Genomic DNA, 19465 nt, shown 5'->3' with positions numbered 1-19465 from the left:
TGTTAAAAGTACAAATAGAAAAGACCCAAAGAAAGTGGCCTGTCTCCTGATACGCAGTGCTGTCCTGACTTCTTGTACAGAGATGGAATACATAGGAAAGTACATTCTAGACTGATAGTGTTTCTTCCTCAGGCACATAGAGCTGAAGGATTCTGAACAAAGCTGTTGTAGGTGCCTGGGTGAGTTGCTTTGGGATGGAGAACTGGGTCACTGGGTGCTTGTGGTAAGCTGTGGAAGAAAACAAGCCTTGGGTATGGGACGAAGGGCTGCGAAGGGGTTAAGATGCTATTGCCAGACATTTTAAGTGTGGGATCTCATTTTGCCCTCTACTGCAAGAATCCTATAGCAATCTTCCTTAATCTGGAGTTCAGCTGGAAAAATTAGTCTAGAGCAGGCAGATTCAGACTATGGACCAGAGAACGTTTGGATATGAAGGTAGATTATGTAAACTATAACTCTGAAACTAGAGATGATTAGGGTGGGAACTTTGTTCTAGGAATCTGCAGAATGATTTCTCTCTCTTTTTTTAATCTTTTAAATTTATTTATATATATTTTATATCATTGTTCATTTTTGTACAATATTTGCATTCCCTCAGGTATGGTCCCAGTAAAATTCCCACCACCAGTTCACCTGTGTACCATCATCACAGTCCCTTGTGCTCTTCCCTCCCCTGTTTTGATCCCTCTCTCTCCACCTCCCCTGCAGAATGTCTCTAATTTACAGTGGCCTGTTAATTTTTTTTAAATTATTCTTATTTTTCTCCTTATCCCTTATTTGGTTCCCCTATATTCCTCCTATAAGTGAAACCATCCAATATTTTTCTTTTTCCTTCTGACTTATTTCATTGAGCATACTTCCTTCCAGCTCCATCCAGTGAATGACATGAGTTAATCTTTTTTGATTGCTGAATAGTATTCCATTGTGTATCTATACCACATCTTTTTTTTTTTAAAAAGATTAATTAATTAATTAATTAATTAATTAATTTATACAAGCACTGGGTACAGTCAGAAGCACGGGAGGATGAGAGAATTCACCAGAGCCAGAGCGGGGAATAGAACAGACAGACTGACGAAATACACTGCTGAGGAGAGCAGTGGGTGGCAGGAGAGGTCTGTGTGCCATGTGGGACCCTCCTCCTGTGGCCGGGGAGCAGCCGGGGATCAAACCGGTGCTGCAGAGGCTGCGGGCAGCTTTGCAACCCAGCACTCAACCGCTGCGCCACCGCAGAGGCCCCTATACCACATCTTCTTGATTGAGTCATTTATTTTTGGGCATTTGGGTTGTTTCCATATCTTACCTATTGTAAATAGTGTTGCAATAAACATAGGGGTGCAGGTATCTTTTGAATTAATGTTTTTGTGTCCCTTGGGTAGATTCCTAGGAGTGGAATTGCTGGGTCATATGGTAGCTCCATTTTAGGAATGTGAGTGTCCTCCACACAGCTTTTCATAGTGGTTGGACAAGTTTGCATTGTAGGAGAGTACCTTTTTCTCCACATCCTCACCAGCATTTGTTGTTGCCTGCTTTTTTAATCCGTGCCATTCTTACTGATGTAAGGTGATATCTCATTATGGTTTTGATTTGCATTTCCCTGATTATAAGTGATTATAAGTGACATTTTTTTCAAATGCCTGTTGGCTATCTGCATTTCCTCTTTGGAGAATCGTCTTTTTGGCTCTTCTGCCAATTTTTTGACTGAATTGCTTACTTTGTTTTTGTTGAGTTGTGTGAGCTCTTTGTAGATCTTTGTGATCAGTCCCTTATCAGTTGTACGGAGTGCAAAAATTTTCTCCCTGCTGAATGATTTTTAACATAACTTAGCCCCAGGTTTTGCTAGGTGACCTTCACTCAATGTTCTCTGCTCTCTATTATCTTGTGATAATAGTGAATAAGGTATGCAGGTGTAGGTAGAAGTATGGCTTCAGCACATACATTGTAGTAACTTTGGCAAGACAATAGAAAGTTGCACAGGAAATTCTATAAATTTTTAGACTCTCAATAGCTCTATAATGAAATCTGAATATGTTCAGCCCTTAAGTATTTCCTTTTCTGATCCCCTTTTTCTCTCTTTCTCTGGCTTATTAGATATGACATTTCCCCTCTTTCCTGTAGGGTGAAGTTGTGAAAGAGAGACTGATTCTTATGTCCCCTTTATGAATCACCCACTTGTCTTCTTGGTGGATGTCTATGCACTTTGGCAAGGATTCTGGGATTTGGTTTCCGTATTTGTGATGTTTAGAAAGATATTTTAGTGTTGCGCTATGAAGTTTGTGATCTTTCCTGTGACCTAGGGAAATATATGTATGGGGTGTTCATTGTGATGGCTTTATTACAATAGACTTTGACCTCTTGCAATAAAATAGGGATCGTTTCAGTTTCATGTGTTTCTGCCAGTTTTCTTTTCCTAATTTCTCTGCATTTTCCTCAGTTCTTTTCGCCTCTTTCCCTCTTAACTTCTATCAGGCTCTTAGGACTGCTGTAGATTTTGGGAAGAGGAATTAGAACATGAGCCTTGACCTACAAGTCAATTTCCCCAGGTGGATAAACTCCACTGCGAGCCACAGAGGGGCCTCCTCATTCCAGCAGTCTGAGTAGGCTGACAGACCTAGAGTGTATGGGGGCAGGGACGCGGTGGGGTCAGCTATTTCTTGGGCTAGTGAGGAACTGTCTGAGCCTTTGCAGTCTAGGCAAAGGAGGCAAGAGCCCCTGGGGTGGGCCAGTCGAGCTGGGGATGCCTGGGCAGATGTGGAGGCAGCTGGAAAGGTGGCACTGCACTCGGGTCGCTGGAGCTGCCGCTGTTCCTAGGAGACGAGGAGCAGCAAGCCTGCGGGGGAGGGGGAGCAAGTGGGTTGCTGCTTTTAGCAGCTGAAAGGGCTGCAGGGAGCTCTGGGTAAGACATTTTCTGCTGCTGCTGCTTCTGCGGTAGAAGCTGCCGGGAGTAAGTCAGGGGAAGGAGGATCTAGAGGGAGGCGGCTTCATTTGCAGCCATGCTGAATCACTGTTGCTGATCAGATCTCCCGCTGGTTGGCTCCGGGGACGGAGCTCGGATCTCAGGGTGAATGCACAGCTCAGCGGCTGCCAACTCGGCCGGGCCTCGCACAATGGAGGGTGAAAGGTAATTATGTACAAGTGTGTATTGTGTTATATGTGCGTGTGTGTACGTGAAAGGGTGCTCTCCGTGTTTGTGTTTGCTTTGGCTAGGCAGGGTCGGAAGACCTGGCCACGGATGAATCCCAGCGGTGTGGCGGCGGTCAGAGTGGGGAACCCCTTTCTCCCGAGACCTGGCTTGCTTAAAAGCAGGTCTGGGTTTGCTGGGCAGTTGAGCACCCTGAAAGAAGGCATTTCCTGGCTGGTGTTTGGGAATAGTTTCAGCTTGGACTGAATCATGATTGCCTTTCTCAGGCTGTTTCAAGGAGGCGGTTCCCTTTCCTGGCTACTTTCCCCGGGGTGCTTTTTCTTTGGTAGGGGCTTTTTGATGTCAGAGAAGGGCTGTCCTGGCATAGAGAGCTTGTATTTTCACACCCGAGTGCTCCACCGTCAGCAAGTGTGCCATGCTGATGTCTTTCCAAAAGTGTGTGTGCGCGCACGCGTGTGTGCATGAGCACCTTATTACACACATTCAAGTAAGACGGAGACAAACCCATTCATATGACACTGTCTCTGACCTGCCTTCCATTTGCGTTGGAAAGTTTATGAATGACACTGGAAGGTGGGTGCTTGTTCTTTCCATCAGGGGTTTCTTATAAACTAAGAATCCACAAAAAGGATTTTAAATACTTCTGTTCAGCTGGATCTAACAAACCAGGGTGTATTTCCTGGCAGGAGATGCACAAAAAATTTAAACTATTACCTGAGGATCTGATTCCTTCATCACAGAGGTGCTCAGTACAGTGCAGGGGCCCGTCTTTCCTCTGTCTGTGATAGAATATCTCCTCATACTGTGTCTGCCTCTTCATTCTGTGGGTCTGCAGCTGGGAGAGAATAAGGTTTGCCATTTTCCTTGAGGTGAGAAGATGGCAGGGAGGGGTGCACACAGAAGGAGGAAGAAGAGGATGAGGACTGTAAATGCCTGGTTCAGTGCTAACAGGTTCCACTAAGTCAGTGCTGTCTGGAGAGTACCCCTATAAACACCTTCCTTGGCGTGGATTGCATCTCGTGGGGGAGAATGATGTCGTTTAACTTCTCTAGACCCTGTTACAACTGGTGTGACTGTTGGGTGTCCTCTAATCTGAAGAGGCCTTGAGGGACTTGAGGTGACTTTCACAGGAATAGTTGGGACTTTTTGGATTGAATGTGCTGTTGGTGCAGTCTTGCCCTCGGTGCTCTTTCCAACAGGAGCTTAGTGGTGGACTCCTTGTGGCCTGCTAGGCAACGGAGCATCTGAAGGCCTGTCTCTCATGCTTCGGGCCCAGGTGGGTGATGTCCTCATCTTCTGGTATTAGTCTGGTGGCTAGAGAAGGGCAGGGGCTGTGTGAATGGAGACTTAACGATTCGGGACCAGGCCTGTTTGCTTGACCTGAGGCATCTTGGGTCTGAAAGGTCTGTGTGAGACTAGCAGCAACTGATTGAAGGATTGCTAGCCAAGCATTTTGAGGCACCATTAATGTGTTCCTACTATGGTGTTCAGAATTGTAGTAAGTTCTTGTCCCCTTGTTCTTCAGTACTCGGTGCCTTTCTCCTGGGATGGCTGGTGTGTTGAGCTTTACAATACCTGTTTTTCCCTCATGTTCTTGCTTCCCCTCTGCCCCTCGCCCTCACTGGAGTCAGAGAGTAGGCAAGGAATCTACACTGAGCAGCTTTTAAACATTCATCAGGTTACCCAGCTCACTACCTTTTTGTTCCCAGTCAAGCCCAGTTTATCATGCCAGACATTCAGGTCTACTGAAATCTGGCTCCAGCCTCCATTCCCATTGCTCCTCATACTTCCAACCCATAGATCCATTGACCTCTGGTGATCACCCACCCTGTACATTACTCCATCTAGCCCCAGAGCTGTAGGTCCCAGAGCTCCTTTTGCCTGGAATGCATTTTCCTTCCTCCTTTCCAAAAGTTACTCATCAATCAGGGTCTCTTTAAAATAGTACTTTGCCTTGGTAACCTCAGCTTTCCTAGTCCTGGATTCTGAATTTTGGTACCTCTGTAGTTTGTATCTTATAGTTGGATAAGCTGACTAATAGGCCCACACACCAGATCTTTTTTGTACTTTCGTTTCATATATCTTACAAATCATCAAACTTGGAGGCAGGTCTTCAAGGGCAAGGATGATGCCTTGTTCCTGTGAATACTCTTCATTGGCTGTCTACCATGTGTCTGCATACACAGCAGGTGCTGGATAATGGCTGATGAACTGATTACTTTTGTGGGAAGTTCTGGTAACTGAAAAGAAAGTTGGTGAGAGAGGAGACTGAAATTTTTGGCCAATAGGTTCATCCTTTGATATCAGCCTTACTATCTCAGCATGGGTAATTGACTCCATGGAATGCTTTGAGGTAGGGGGAAGACAGGGGAGCAATAGGCTTGTTTTACAAGTACCCTGGGAAACCCAGGGCCAGAGAAGCCAACTCATTGGCCTGGGATCACATGTCAAACCTCCAGAGACTGGAGGGATCCTGAATTTGGTGCTTATTCCATCCACACTTAACCTGCTGAAACTTAATTGGGGCTGTTTTTAGGCATTAAAAATTTTCAGCCTAGAGATTTCTAATGAAAAATTTTCCTTCTTTGCCATGAGGGTATGAAAAGAACTTCTATGTTGAAAGGCTGTTAATTGAAATTGTGGCCTTTGGAATAACATAAACCTTGCAGTGAATTTACTTCACAAACTGTGTGACCTTGAGTTTGTTACATTTTTTTCAGAACCAATTTTTCTTTTCAAAAGGGAGTAATAACTGTGTATACCTCATAGAGTTGTTGTGAAGACCGAATGAGGCAATATGAATGAAGCACCAAGGAAAGTTTTTCTGGCACAGTGGAAGCACTCTGTAAATGGTATCATTGGTGTTTGTATTATGCCCTGTTGTTTCCAGTGACTTGTGCTGGGATATGAATCAAGGCTTCTTTTTATGACATTCCTATGTTTATCACCCGAAGATTATGTGGGACTATTTCCATGAGAAAATTAGAGCACTTACCAGGCTATCACTTTGCTCTACCCTAAATTATTCCTCTTAGTAATATACCACACAGGGCTTGGCACTTCCTTTACAGGGTTTTCACCAAGACCTACCGTTTACCTCCTTTTTATAGAAACTCTTGAGGCATCTGGATGCACAGGTGGTTTAGGGCTGTGAACTAGACATACTTTTGTTCAGGTCAAAATCTTAAGACAAACCTGTGAGTTTGCACTCACCTTTGCTGTATTCCCCACACTCTCCTACTCTCTACGGGAACTTCTTTTTTTTTTTTTTTTTAAGATTTATTTATTTATGCATACAAGAGCTGGGGTACAGGCCAGAGGTGTGGGAGGGTGAGAGGATTCACCAGATACAGTCGGGAGCAGAACAGGCAGATCCACTGAAATAAACTGTTGTGGGGAGCAGCGGGCGAGGCAGGAGAGGTCTGCTGCACCATGTGGGTATCTCCCTGGCCGGGGATTGAACTCGTGCTGCAGTGGCTGAGGGTAGCTTCATAGGTTGGATCTTAACCCCTTGTGCCACCAGGGAGGCCCCTCTATGGGAACTTCTAATGCTGTTTCTCATCTCCCTCTGTGGATCAATCAGCCAGAGGTAGATGGCTGATCTTCTCTTTTGCAAAGGAAAAGGGTCTTTGGCATATCAACAAGATTGACTGCAATTTTTGGAAGAAGCATCATAAAAAGGAGATGTTGATTTTCCATTTTTTAAAAAGATTTATTTATTTATGCATATAAGAGCTGGGCTACAGGCCAGAGATGCGGGGATTGAGAGGATTCACCAGAGACAGAGTGGGTAACCCAACAGGCAGACTGACTGAAATACACTACTGAGGGGAGCAGCGAGCAAGACAGGAGAGGTCTGCTTTGCCCTATGGGTTCCTCTCTGGCTGGCCAGAGATTGAACTCATGCTGCAGAGGCTGTGGATTGCTTCATAGTGTGGTGCTTAACCCCTTGCGCCACCAGGGAGACCCTGGTTTTCCATTTTTCTTAAAATTGTGGTGGCTTTCTTTGTTAGAGCATGGGGATATCTATATTTGAGAGGGGGATCTTATGCCCACCACTATGCCATGGACTTGTGCCAATAGCATTCAGAGGAAGATTGCCTCATCCTTGGACCTTGGGGGGCTTCAGAACTGGAAGGAGCTGATTTTTTTTGCTCTTCCTGCTTTCTGAGAAGAAAGTTGAAGAAAGTCTTAGAAAGTTGATGCTCTGAATGCTGAGTATTGCAATGCCAGGTAAAATACTTGCAGGACCCAGGTAAGAGCAATTGTTGAGTACCCTGACCTTTTTTTCTCTTCCCTGGAATGTTGCTGAGTCTTCTCCTGTCCCTTGAAGTCACGGGTAGAAACTTTTGTAGAAATTTTTGGGCAATACTGCTGCCTGAAGCAGATGTGCATTTCTACTATGATAATTGAAACCAAATTTTCCATTTTGGAAATATTTTTTGGCGAAGTAAGGTTTACGACCACAAAAAAACAAAGTCAGTGAAAGAAATCTCTTGATTTCCCCACACCCAGATTTGGTTTTTTAGGATTTTGCCTACTAGGTTTTAGAGTGTTAAGACAGACTTGGATAATTACATTTTAGAGTAAGTTTTTGAAAGCAAGTGCTTTATTTGATGAAATTTTCCATCATTGAACTGACCCAATTTTTTCCTAATTTCTAGATGAACCCTAAAACAAGGTTACAACAAAAAGAGCATTAGTAAACCATGTAAAGAATTATTTGAACATGCTTTGTTCTTAGATTTTTTTCCTCCTATTAGATTTAGTAGTTCTCAAGTCAAAAATTTATAGCGTTTTATAATATATAAACACTCTTTATAATTTCCAACTCTCAGCATAACTTGCCTGGTTTTTCTTTTTAACTATGAAAGTCTATTGTAGTTTCCATCAAAAACACACACATGAAAGAGCTCAGTACTGCTATTCAACCCAAATATAAACCTGGTTTCCAAAAAGCCACAAAACAAGGGTGTGCTTTCTTTTCGTCTTTATTTCTTCTCATCTATCTGTTAGAACTCAAGTGTTTCTCTTATATTTTGCATATTTTTACACAGCTCACTGGAGAGATTTCCTCCCTGGCTTTTGAAGGAAGCAGTCTGTGAATTGGGCTCTTAGGAATGTGATGAGTAATATACCTATTCCTGAGCTTGTTTAGCTAAGGAAGGGGTACATTATAGGACTGGCAGTAGCCACTGGCCAGCCTTGATAAATCATGATGGGCTTGTGTGAAAATACCAAGTTGAGTAGTTGTTAATAGTGACTGCCAGACACACTGCAGCTTCCCACAGTCATGGAAGGGAAGTAGTGCCATGTCATAGGTCCTGGGGCAGGTAGTCTTTTTCATTTGACCTAGTTTTATCACACAGTGAAGAAGCTCAGAGAGTGGGATATAAAGACTAAGCTCCCTTTGGCCTGATGGACTGTGGACATGATCCTAAGTGAACATTGCTATTGAGCTCATAGGCCCTGGAGTCAGATTGAATTGGATTTGAGTATCATTTCTCCACTTTGTACTTGGATGGAACTTTTGGACAAGTTTTATCTCGGTGCCTCAGGAGACAATAATATCTACCTTAAAGAGCTGTTCTGAAGATAAAATGTGATAATGGAGGCAAAGTATCTTAACATTTGGTCAACTTTCAGTAGATGTAGCTGTTATTAAGCATTATCCAGGAGCAGGGTCACTGATGCATATATTCTGTGTGTCCATGTGGCTATTGCTGGGAATCAGCCTGATGCTGTGAACTGAGCTGGTACCAGTAAAAGCATCCATATATTGTGGGCTGCTAGCAGCCTGTGTGTAGACTGTTTCTTGATGACAGGGCTATGCTATTAAGTCCTGAATCCTGCTACCTGGACTTCTCGAAATACCAGGGCCTTCATTAATCCAGAAGTAAAATTCTAAACTTGATCATTTTGACCTTGAACTTCAGGATTGGGATACGTGCTTGGTCTGTGGTTTACTCAGTCCTATCTCATTGGTGCTCAGACCTGGAGAGTTCATCTTGCTGATGAACTCATCATGAGAACTAAAGTACAACAGAGTGTCTGTTTATTAATTTGCAGAGACAACTATTGCTAGCAAGATGTCATGCGGGCCTGTTACCACTTTCTTGCTTTCAGAAGGAGAACCACGGGGGAGGCCAAGTTGATCAAACGGCTGCACAGCAAGCTAGGGACCAGGTTACCACATTTGGATATTTACAGGCGTCAATCTAACCTGAGGCTGAGCCAAATGACGAGGGCTGATGATTAAATCATCTTCTTTCCTAGATATTATGGGATGAGGTGGTTCAAGGATTTTCTCTGTCTGGTTCTTGTTTTTTTGGTTTTCTTTTCTAAAGGGCACCTTTTTTTGTTTGTTGTTTTAATTCATTTGCCACAGTCTTACACCAACTTAGAATTGTTTTGCCACTGCTAGGTGACTTTGCTTCCCTTTATTCTATCTCATCTTTAGCTTGAACTTTTATTTTTTATTTTAGAAGATTTATTTATTTATTTATGCAAGCACTGGGTACAGTCAGAAGCGTAGGAGGGTGAGAGAATTCACCAGAGCCAGAGCGGGGAGCAGAGCAGGCAGAAGGACCGAAGTACACTGCTGAGGGGAGCAGCGGGCGGCAGGAGAGGTCTGCGCACCATGTGGGACCCTCCTCTGGTGGCCGGGGAGCAGCCGGGGATCGAACCGGTGCTGTAGAGGCTGCGGGCAGCCTCGCAACCCAGCGCTCAACCACTGCGCCACTGGGGAGGCCCTTGCTATCCAGACTTTATTTGCATCTCTTAAAGATTTGTAGAGGGGACCCAGTTCCTCACCCTCAGCAGCATTTCCCATTTCTCCTACCCATTCTGTCACAGCCTGGTTGCTCAGGGGCAAGTCCTTTACCAGATCCCGTATGCATTGCACATGTGTTGTGTTCCTGTCCCTTGCTTTGCTCTCATGTTTTCTAGTGTTCTTTCCTTTCCATTCATGGCTTGAATTTTCCATGGCAGTGGAAAGAGCCTAAGAACTGACATAGTAAACAGCAACTACTCTTCCTTTCTTCTCTTTTCTATAGTCACTGCTGGCTTTCTCTCTCCCCTCATCTTCCTAATTCTGTATCACCAATGCAGGGGGCTACACTGGCTCCGCATGGGGGAGAAAAGACAGAAAGTTGAGAGAAACAAAGTCAAAATTATTTCAATGATGGGAAATTAAGATAGATGGAATAGTTTGTAGTTTTACATTCTTTACTCATCCATCTATTTGTTCTGCTCAACAATCTTCTATTGAGCACTGTCATGTGTCACAGGCTAACAATAGTGAGGGAAGCAACACCATCCTGGTTCTCATGTAGCTCAGAGTCTAGGGCAGTGGTGTGCTGGAGCCAGCACTCATCCATGTGCATGAGTTACTTGTTAAATTTTTCAGGATTTTGTGAGTGAGTTATTAAGCATAGCCCTTACTAAGAATTAAATTATATAATTTACTAATAAATTCTATTAAAAACAAATGTAATACTTAGAACTTGTTATTTCCTAATTATTTTACTATTACCTGTGCTTTATAGCTGATGTCTATTGTATTTTTATAGTAGAAATATTATATAGTGGTTTAACAGTATGCTGCTGCACACCCCTTCCCAGCACCATGTGTTTGGTGATCTCACATTAGTAAATTGAAATCTGCCAGGGTAGGAGGATTTGCACCAATGAAATTGGCAAGTGTTACAAACCAGGTCTCCAACTCTTAATCATTTCCCGGCACACACTGTGTAGGGTAGAGAGAGACGAGCTAATTACAATATTTTACGTAGGGAAGCACAGAGTGCCGTGGGAACCCAGAAGAAAGGAAGTTAGCCTAGAGGGTAGTGGAGGATGATGGGGAAGACTTCCAGAAAGAGGCTTGCAGGACTGGTAGAAACAAACTGGATGGGGATAGGGCATAGGAGTCTAGTGTATTTCAGAAGTGGTGTTTTAGCACTACAGTAACACGTCTTTAGGACAAGGATGGGATGATGAGGGCCAGGCTGGGTATCTGATATTTATTCTGAATGTGGTGAGGACCAGTGAGAGGTTCACAAGGAACATACCTAGCTCACACTGACATTCTGTAAAGGCCACCCTGGAGTCTGGGAGGAGGTTATAACAGTCATCTAGGATGGAGTTCTTGATAGTCTAGACCGAGGTTGTGGTAGCAGTGACCATGAGAAAGGAACAAGGTGGAGAGATATTAGAGGACATAGGATTGATGAGACTTGTGGTTGTGTATGAAGGTTGTGAGAGAGGCAAGAAGATCTTAATGGTGACATCCTAGTTTCTGCCATGAAGAGATGAGTAGGTGGTTAGTTTATCCCCAAGATAGAGCAAACAGAAAGAAGAGTAGGCCTGAGGGAGGCCAGGGAGCATTCATTTTGAATATGTTGTGAATTTCTGTGTAAAATCTAAGTGGGCAAGTCAAGACAGACATAGGACCTGTGGAACTGGAATTTGGAGTACAGGAGAGGGGAGGTGAAAGGCCAAGGGAGGTGGTATGGCATGAGAAAAGAGCCTCATGTTTAGAACTTGTGTATTTTCATGTATAATAACTTCTACAAATAACATTTTATGTGTATTGATTTACAGTTTAACTCCAAAGGCCAACCCTACTTTCATTTCTTTCTAAATTGCCAGTTGTTGAGCTGATTACTCCAGTCTCTCACTTCCAAGAAAAAGCAAAGGGTTTTAAGGTCAGTTCATTGATGACAAATATGTAATGATTATCTGCTGTGGATGTGGCCTGATACTGGGCAGGCTGAGCCCAACAAGAATCCTTGGCTACATGGTTCTTGCCCACTAGGAACGTTGCATTTAGTATGAGGAAGTGCATGGTTAGATTTGTCTTATGAAAAGGTAATCAAAGCCTGGGTGGTATCCTGTATACTGTAAAAATTTAGAAAAGTCAATTACAACTTAAGGCTAAAATATTCAGAAGACTTCCTAGAGGACACAGAGCTTAACTGGTCCTGGAAAAACTGGTATTTAGATTGCATTCCAAGAAATGGGCGAGGGAATCTGTTTGTAGTGAATGAGCATGTGATCCTAGGCTGAGGAATATGTAGATGTTTGTGTGCATATATGTCCATATAGTGTCATACATATATTACTGGAGGGTGAAGGCTGTGGTGGAAATAGCTTGGGCTTCAAGTCAAAGATTTCTAAACTGAGATCCCATCTCTGTCTGTTATTATCTGTGTGACAAAATTCTTAGCTTTTGAGCCCTTGGAACCTCCTTTAACTTGCTACTCCTTGAAAGTAGTAAACAACTGAATGAGTACTCACAAGTTTGTGCCTTCCATAATCAGGGATCCAGAATCTACTCCAGATATCCCATGTTTTCACAGAGGAGCAGTGCAGAGAAAAGAGAAAGAGAACTTGTGTTCTTTCTGATGTCAAGACTTGTCCCTGCATCCAGGGTGGAAAAGACTATGAATGGAATGGGAAAACCAGATGGCCTGTGGCTTTCAATCACTTATTTTTTCAGAAAGTTTTAGTGTGAATTGCGTTTTGTTGCATTTTAGTCTCTGGTAATAGGCAATCTATGAGACCCTGTGGTAAGCACATAAACAGGGACATATCATCATTTGGCTATTCTGGATAGCTGGAAAGCACAAAGAACAGTGCAACAGGGAGACTGATAACACTGGAAGTGCTTCCAAAATGGCTTTATTTCATCTGCATCTCTCTGTTCCGTATATATGAAATGGAATTAATAATACCTGTCCACTGGGCTTTTATTAGCTTTAATCTTATTATTTCCTTGTTACAAACCTTCAGTAGTTACCTGATCAATACCAAATTATATTTTTTCTTCCTGGCTTTTAAGTCTCTGTACCATATGAAGACAGCATTTATATTGAATATTTGTGCACTGTTTTATAGTTTCTAGACATCCCAGGAATGTAGGTATCATTTAGTATGAAAAAATACTTTGCATCACTTACCACATCAAGATATTAAAAAGAAAAATCTATATGATCATCTCATTAGATTTATAAAAGTGTTTGGTAAAATTCAGTGTAAGTTTATGATTAAAAATTCAATAAAACAAAAGGAAATTTTCTTAATTTGATGATGGGCATCTCCAGAAATCCTGCAAAACACTCAGTGGGAAAAAACTAGAAGCATGTTCTTTAAAATAAGGAAGATGGGGCCTCGCCTGGTGGCGCAGGCGATTGAGTGCTGCGCTGTAAAGCTGTCTGCAGCCTCTGCAGCGCTGGTTTGATCCCGGCCAGCAGGCGAGGGTCCCACATGGTGAGGCAGACCTCTCCTATCGTGCCCGCTGCTCCCCTCAGCAGTTTCGTTAGTCTGCCTGTTCTGTTCCCCACTCTGTCTCTGGTGAATCCTCTCGCCTTCCCGCACATCTAGTCATTACCCCGGTTCTTGTATAAATAAATAAAAAATCTTTAAAAAAAAAATAAGGAAGATGACAAGAATATTCACTTTTTTCTCTTCAACATTGTGATTGATCATCCTAGCCAGTGCAAAATTTCTTTCAAAAGAGAAATTAGAGGCCTAAGAAATGGGAAAGAGGAAAAAAAAACTGGCATCGATGCTGGTAATATGATTGTTTAAATAATATACCTAATTGTACCTCTAGACAAATAGAAATAATGGGAACATTTGGATAGGTGGCTGGATATAAGATCAATTTAAAAAAATTAAACAATCAAAATATTTTAAAAAGATACTATTACTATGATGAAATATCAACGAAAATTTTAAATGACTTAATGAATTTAATATGTTTAAGACTTTCATACAGAAAAACATCAAAATTTAAGCGACAGTAAAGAGGACCTAAATAAATGGAGAGATATTACATGTTCGTGGCCAGGAAGACATAATATCCAGAAAGATGCTGGTTTTAACCATATTGATCTATAAATTTAAGGCAGTTTCTATCAAAATCTCATCAGAATCTTTCTTGGAACTTAAAAACTAATATTAAAATTTGGATGAGAGGGGGGGGAAAAAAACATTTGTGTGAGAGAGTTAAGAAATCAGAATCGTCAAGACACATCTGAAGCATAATAATGGGATGGGGACCTGCCCTCTCAGATATCAGGCCTCGTTACAAAGCTACTATAATAATGTGGCACTGGAACAGAGACAGATGAACTGACCAATGGAGAGATTAGGGTCCAGAAATAGACCTTTTTATATTTGGATCTTTGCTATGTGACCTAAAGTGGCATAACACATGAGTGGGAAAGAAGGAGTGTTTAATAAATAGAACTTATGGGGAAAAATTAGATATCTATTTCACATTGTGACATAAAAGTCAGCATCGATCAAATGAGGGCTTAAATATCAGAATGTAACCCAAACTCCATAGCCTTGCTTATATACCAGCACTTACAGGACAGTTGAGTCTTCTAGCCTATTTTCTTCATTCTCTCCTCTGGTTTTACTAAACTTTCAGTACTTTGAACACCTTGACTCTTTTTCTCCGTGTCATTGTATATATTGTTTTCTCTGCCAGAATAGTCTCCATTTTTCCTTTTACCTGGCTAATTTCTGCTTTCTTAACATTTTTGCTCTTCCTTAGGTTCTAGGAAGTTTTCCCTCAACCTGCCAGCACTCGGATAGTTGCCCATCCTCTCAAATTCCTATTAAATAATAATACTTATGAAACAGTGTTTAAAGATTTACTTGGCTTTTTCTTCCATTTAAGTCTGCTTTATGACAGCAGCAGCTCAGACTTGTTTATTGTTGTTTCTTTTTAGTTTAAACACAGTGGCTGGCACAGAGTAGTCTCATTAAAATGTTTGTTGAAGGAGCAAACATCCCTGTGAATTAAATGGTATGGTGTTCCATCTCCTCCCTGCTCCCATCCCCCCATTAGGGGAGGGAGGGGCTGGAGGATCATGACCTCCCACAAAGTCACATAAGTGGTGGTGGAAGAAGCTGAGCTGGGAATTAGCTTCCATCAGATGACTACACTTTGCATGGTAAGATACTGCAGAAATGCTTGAGCCAATGCATTTCCTTTCCTGCTGGGTCTCTGGTGAAAAAAAAAACAAAACAAAACAAAACAGACTGACAGATGCCCCCAGTGGGTGGACAAGTGCATGGATTTGTGACAGTTGGATGAATGGGTTTACCAACATGTGATCCTCTCCTTCTCCTCCCACTACTTTCCTCTTCACAGCATCAAACCAAGCTCCCAGCCCCCGATACAGGCTGGAGATGAGGAGAAGAACCAGAGGACCATCACTGTCAACCCTGCCCACATGGGGAAGGCGTTCAAGGTTATGAATGAACTGCGGAGGTACTTTTCCTATTTTGCCTGTGCCCTTTCGGAAGGAACTTGCTGGGTGAGCGTCATCAGGGACTGAAACAGAAGTCAGAACACCACCACCTAATGAATTCTCACTTTCGCCCACCCACTCTCAGACAATCACTTGGCTTCCCTTTTCAAACTCTGATCAAGACAGAATGGCTTTCGCAAATCTCTTTTTCCTTTTTATTTATTTATTTTTAGTACCTATCATTTTAGTGCTTAATCACAGGGGAAAAATCCTGTATGGGTACAGCATTTCTGTTCATAAACTTGATTTCCAACCAAACCAGCTGCTTGAAGACCAATAATAGAATGATTGCAACACCTACACACAATTGCAGATGAAAGATTTTGGATGCCACACATTTTTCTTTGGCTTCCCTTTCTCATTCCTTGGTCTGAACTTAGCTTGTCAAGATAGCCACTGAATGGAAGAGTACCTAGCTTCTTAAATGCAATTTAAGTCTGTAAAGAAAAAAATGAAATGAAAATATACTTATCCTCCCTGAGATAATGGTGAGGGGTGTGCAGGCTGTTTGTAAAGCCAATGTGATGTTTGATTAGTTTGTTGCCAGAGAGGTCAGGGCACTGAACACTTATTTTTTGAACAAAGGCTGTGTACACAATCTCTTCCTCATCAGAGTACTCAGAAGCTTCCTTTTATTTATTTACCACAAATGTCATTTACCACATTTATTTACCATTTACCACATTTATTTACCATTTATTTACCACATATGTCATCCCATTGTGAGCTGTAATTGTTTATCTCTTTTGTCTGTATTTTATGAGCTCCCTGAGGGCAGGGGCCTCTGAATCTTTTATGGGTACAGCATTTCTGAATCATTTTGTGTTCGCTAGCTCTTGATACTTTATACACCCTTAGTCACTCACCAAAGACGCCTGGAGACACTGGTTAAACTCTGGGATAGGTAGGTAGGGATACAAAGTAAAAAATATAAATAAGTCAATGGAAGTGATCTTTCTGTAGTTCAAATAGGTGTTATGAAGGAGGAAAATAACAGATGCCTGCCAGATGACAGGTTTATAGTAATTACTTGTTTCTTAAAATGCTATAGAAGCAACTTGGGAGAATGTTCCTATAGGGAATATGCTTGAACTGAATTTTGACGTGCAAGTAAAAGTTAGGTGAAAGGTGTAGGATTAGGGAGGAGTCTTCTAGGTAGAAAAAATGACATCAGCAAAAGCACATACAGGTGAAGAAGTATTTTATTGAGTTGGGGAATTGACCTGTTTTTAAACAAAAGTTCTCGCTGATTCTATATTTGCTTTCTCATTTCTCCTTTTGTTGGATCTAGTCTTTGGCATTAGAAACTAAGTTTAATTAGTTAAATTTATCTTGTGACCTACTACTCAATTTTTTGTTAGGTCTCCTGCCAGATTTCCTGGACTATCTGCCCACAGCTGTCTTAGGCAGTGGGCAGTGTTGATGAGTATGCCTATGCATATGGTTCTCCTGTCACTGAACAATTTGTGTTATGTTCCCTAGACACAACAGTTCTTCATTTAGTTCCCTTGAGTATGGCTTGTGTCCTTTATCTTATTTAAGACCCTAATAAACAGTATAACTTTACATCTGAAGGAACAGAAAAAGGACAAACTAAGCCCAAAGTTAGCATAAGGAAGGAAATAATAAAGACTAAAGTAGAGATAAGTGAAATAGAGACACATAAGACAACAGAAAAAAAATCAATGAAAGTAAGAGTTGGGTTTTTTTTTTTTTGGAAAATAAAATTGACAAACTTTTAGTTTGACTCTCCAGAAAAAAATGAGAGAGAATTAAATAATATTATAAATGAGCAAAGAGACATTGTAACTAATACAATGGAAAACTAAAACATCATAAGAGTTTGCTATGAACAATTACATGCAAATAAATTGGATAATCTAGAAGAAATCATTACATACCTTGAAACATTTAACTTACCAAGACAGAATCATGAAGAAATAGAAAATCTGAATAAACCACTAATGATTAAGGAACTTGGAGCAGTAATCTAAATCTCCCATCAAAGAAAAGCCCAACACCAGAAGGTTTAACTGGTAAATTCAACCAAATAGTTAAAAAAGAGTTAATAGCAGTTCTTCCTAAACTCTTCCAAACAAATTGAAGAGGAAGGAGCACTTCCAAATTCATTTTACATGGACAGCATCACCCTGAAACCAATGCCAGATAGGGATACTAAAAGAAAACTGTAGACTAGTGTGCCTGATGAATATTGATGCAAAAATCCTCAATAAAATACTACTAACCAGTCTCATCAGCACATTAAAAGATCATATATCAGGATCAAGTGAGATTTATCGCTGGGATGCAAGGATGGTTAGAAAACAGGCAAATCTATAAATGTGGTACACACATTAGTAGAATGAAAGATAAAAATCATATGATCCTCTGAATAAATGCAGAAAAAGTGCTTGACAAAATTCAGTGTTCATTCTTGATAAAAAACTCAACAAATTGGATAAACTCAAACTCAAGCCATACTCAAGGGAACTAAAGGAGCATAATGCAACATAATAAAGGTCACATATGACAACTCTAATACATTTACCATTATACTCAAAGTGAAAGCTTGAAATTTTTTCCGCTGAGATCAGGAATAAGACAAGGATGAGCCCTCCCTGGTGGTGCAGGGGTCAAAGTCTCAGTGCTCTCAGGCTATTGCCAGCCTCAGCTGCCTGGGGCCAGGGAGCTAACCCACATGGTGCAGCAGACCTCTCCTGTCTGACCCACTGCCCCTCAGCAGTATATTTCAATCAATCCACCTGTTCTGCTCACCATTCTGTCTCTGGTGAATCCTCTCACCCTGCCCCCATACATCTGGCCTATACATCAGTTTTTGTATACATAAGTAAATAAAAATAAATCTTACAAATTTTTTTTAAGATTTATTTATTTATTTATACAAGCACTGGGCTATAGTCAGAAGCACGGGAGGGTGAGAGAATTCACCAGAGCCAGAGTGGAGAGCAGAACAGGCAGACTGACGAAATGTGCTGCTGAGGGGAGCAGTGGGTGGCAGGAGAGGTCTGTAAGCCATGTGGGACCCTCGCCCAGCGGCCGGGGATAGAACCAGTGCTGCAGAGGCTGCGGGCAGCTTCGCAGCCCAGTGCTCAACCGCTGTGCCACTAGGGAGGCCCAATAAAAATAAATCTTTAAAAAAAAAAAAAAAAGATGTCAACACCACCATTCCTATTGAACATAGTCCTCAAAGGCCTCGATAGAGCAATTAGAAAAGAAAAAGTAATAAAAAATTCTAAATCCAGAAAGGAAATAAAATTGTCTCTGTTGCAGATAACGTGGTCATATATAAAGGAAACTACAAAGTCATCACCAAAAAAACTATTGGAACTACTAAAATAATTTGGTAAATTGCAGGATACAAAATCAATACACAAAGAATCAGGTACATCTGTATACACTAATAATGAACCATATGAAAAATGGTTAAAGAAAATAACCCCATTTATAATAGCTTCAAAAAGAACGAAATACTTGGGAATAAATTTAACCAAGGAGGTGAAAGATCTGTAGACTAAAACAGTAAGATATTGATGGAAAAGTTTGAAGAAGACACAATAAATGGAAAGATATCCTGTATTCATAACCCAGAAGAATTATTATTGTTAAAACGCCTACACCACCAAAAGCTGTCTATCCATTTAATACAATTCCTATAAAGATTCCAGTGACATTTTTCACACTGAAAAAAACACTGAAAATCTGTATGGAACCAAGACCCTGAGTAGCCTAAACAATCTTATAAGAGAATGAAACTGGAGGCATCAAATTTTTTATTTCAAACATTGTAAAAATATAGGAATCAAGATAGTATGGCATAGACCCATAGACCAGTGGAACAGAATAGAGAGCCCAACAATAAACCCATGCACATAATAGTTGACTAATATTTGAGAAGGGAGTCAGGAATACTCAGTGGAGAAAAGAGAGTGTCTGTTAGATGATGTTAAGAAAACTGGATTTTCATATGCAAAAG

General features: G+C 41.3%; 1 protein-coding gene across 1 annotated transcript in view; it reads left to right on the top strand.

Moving 5' to 3' along the window:
* Positions 1–3065: 3065 nt before the first annotated feature.
* Positions 3066–19465, top strand: part of KLHL3 (kelch like family member 3) — a gene marked incomplete at both ends in the record, with an annotated part of 112314 nt that continues 95914 nt past the window's right edge. Inside the window, 2 exons of the mRNA XM_084252621.1 lie at positions 3066–3121; positions 15312–15431. Of these exons, the coding sequence (XP_084108747.1) occupies positions 3066–3121; positions 15312–15431 (176 nt within the window). The remainder of the gene's footprint in view (positions 3122–15311; positions 15432–19465) is intronic.

This window comes from Talpa europaea, assembly GCF_964194135.1.
Source record: "Talpa europaea genome assembly, chromosome: 13".
Classification (NCBI taxonomy): domain Eukaryota; kingdom Metazoa; phylum Chordata; class Mammalia; order Eulipotyphla; family Talpidae; genus Talpa; species Talpa europaea.
Note: the sequence above shows the minus strand (reverse complement) of the source record. Positions and strands in the feature narration are given on the sequence as shown.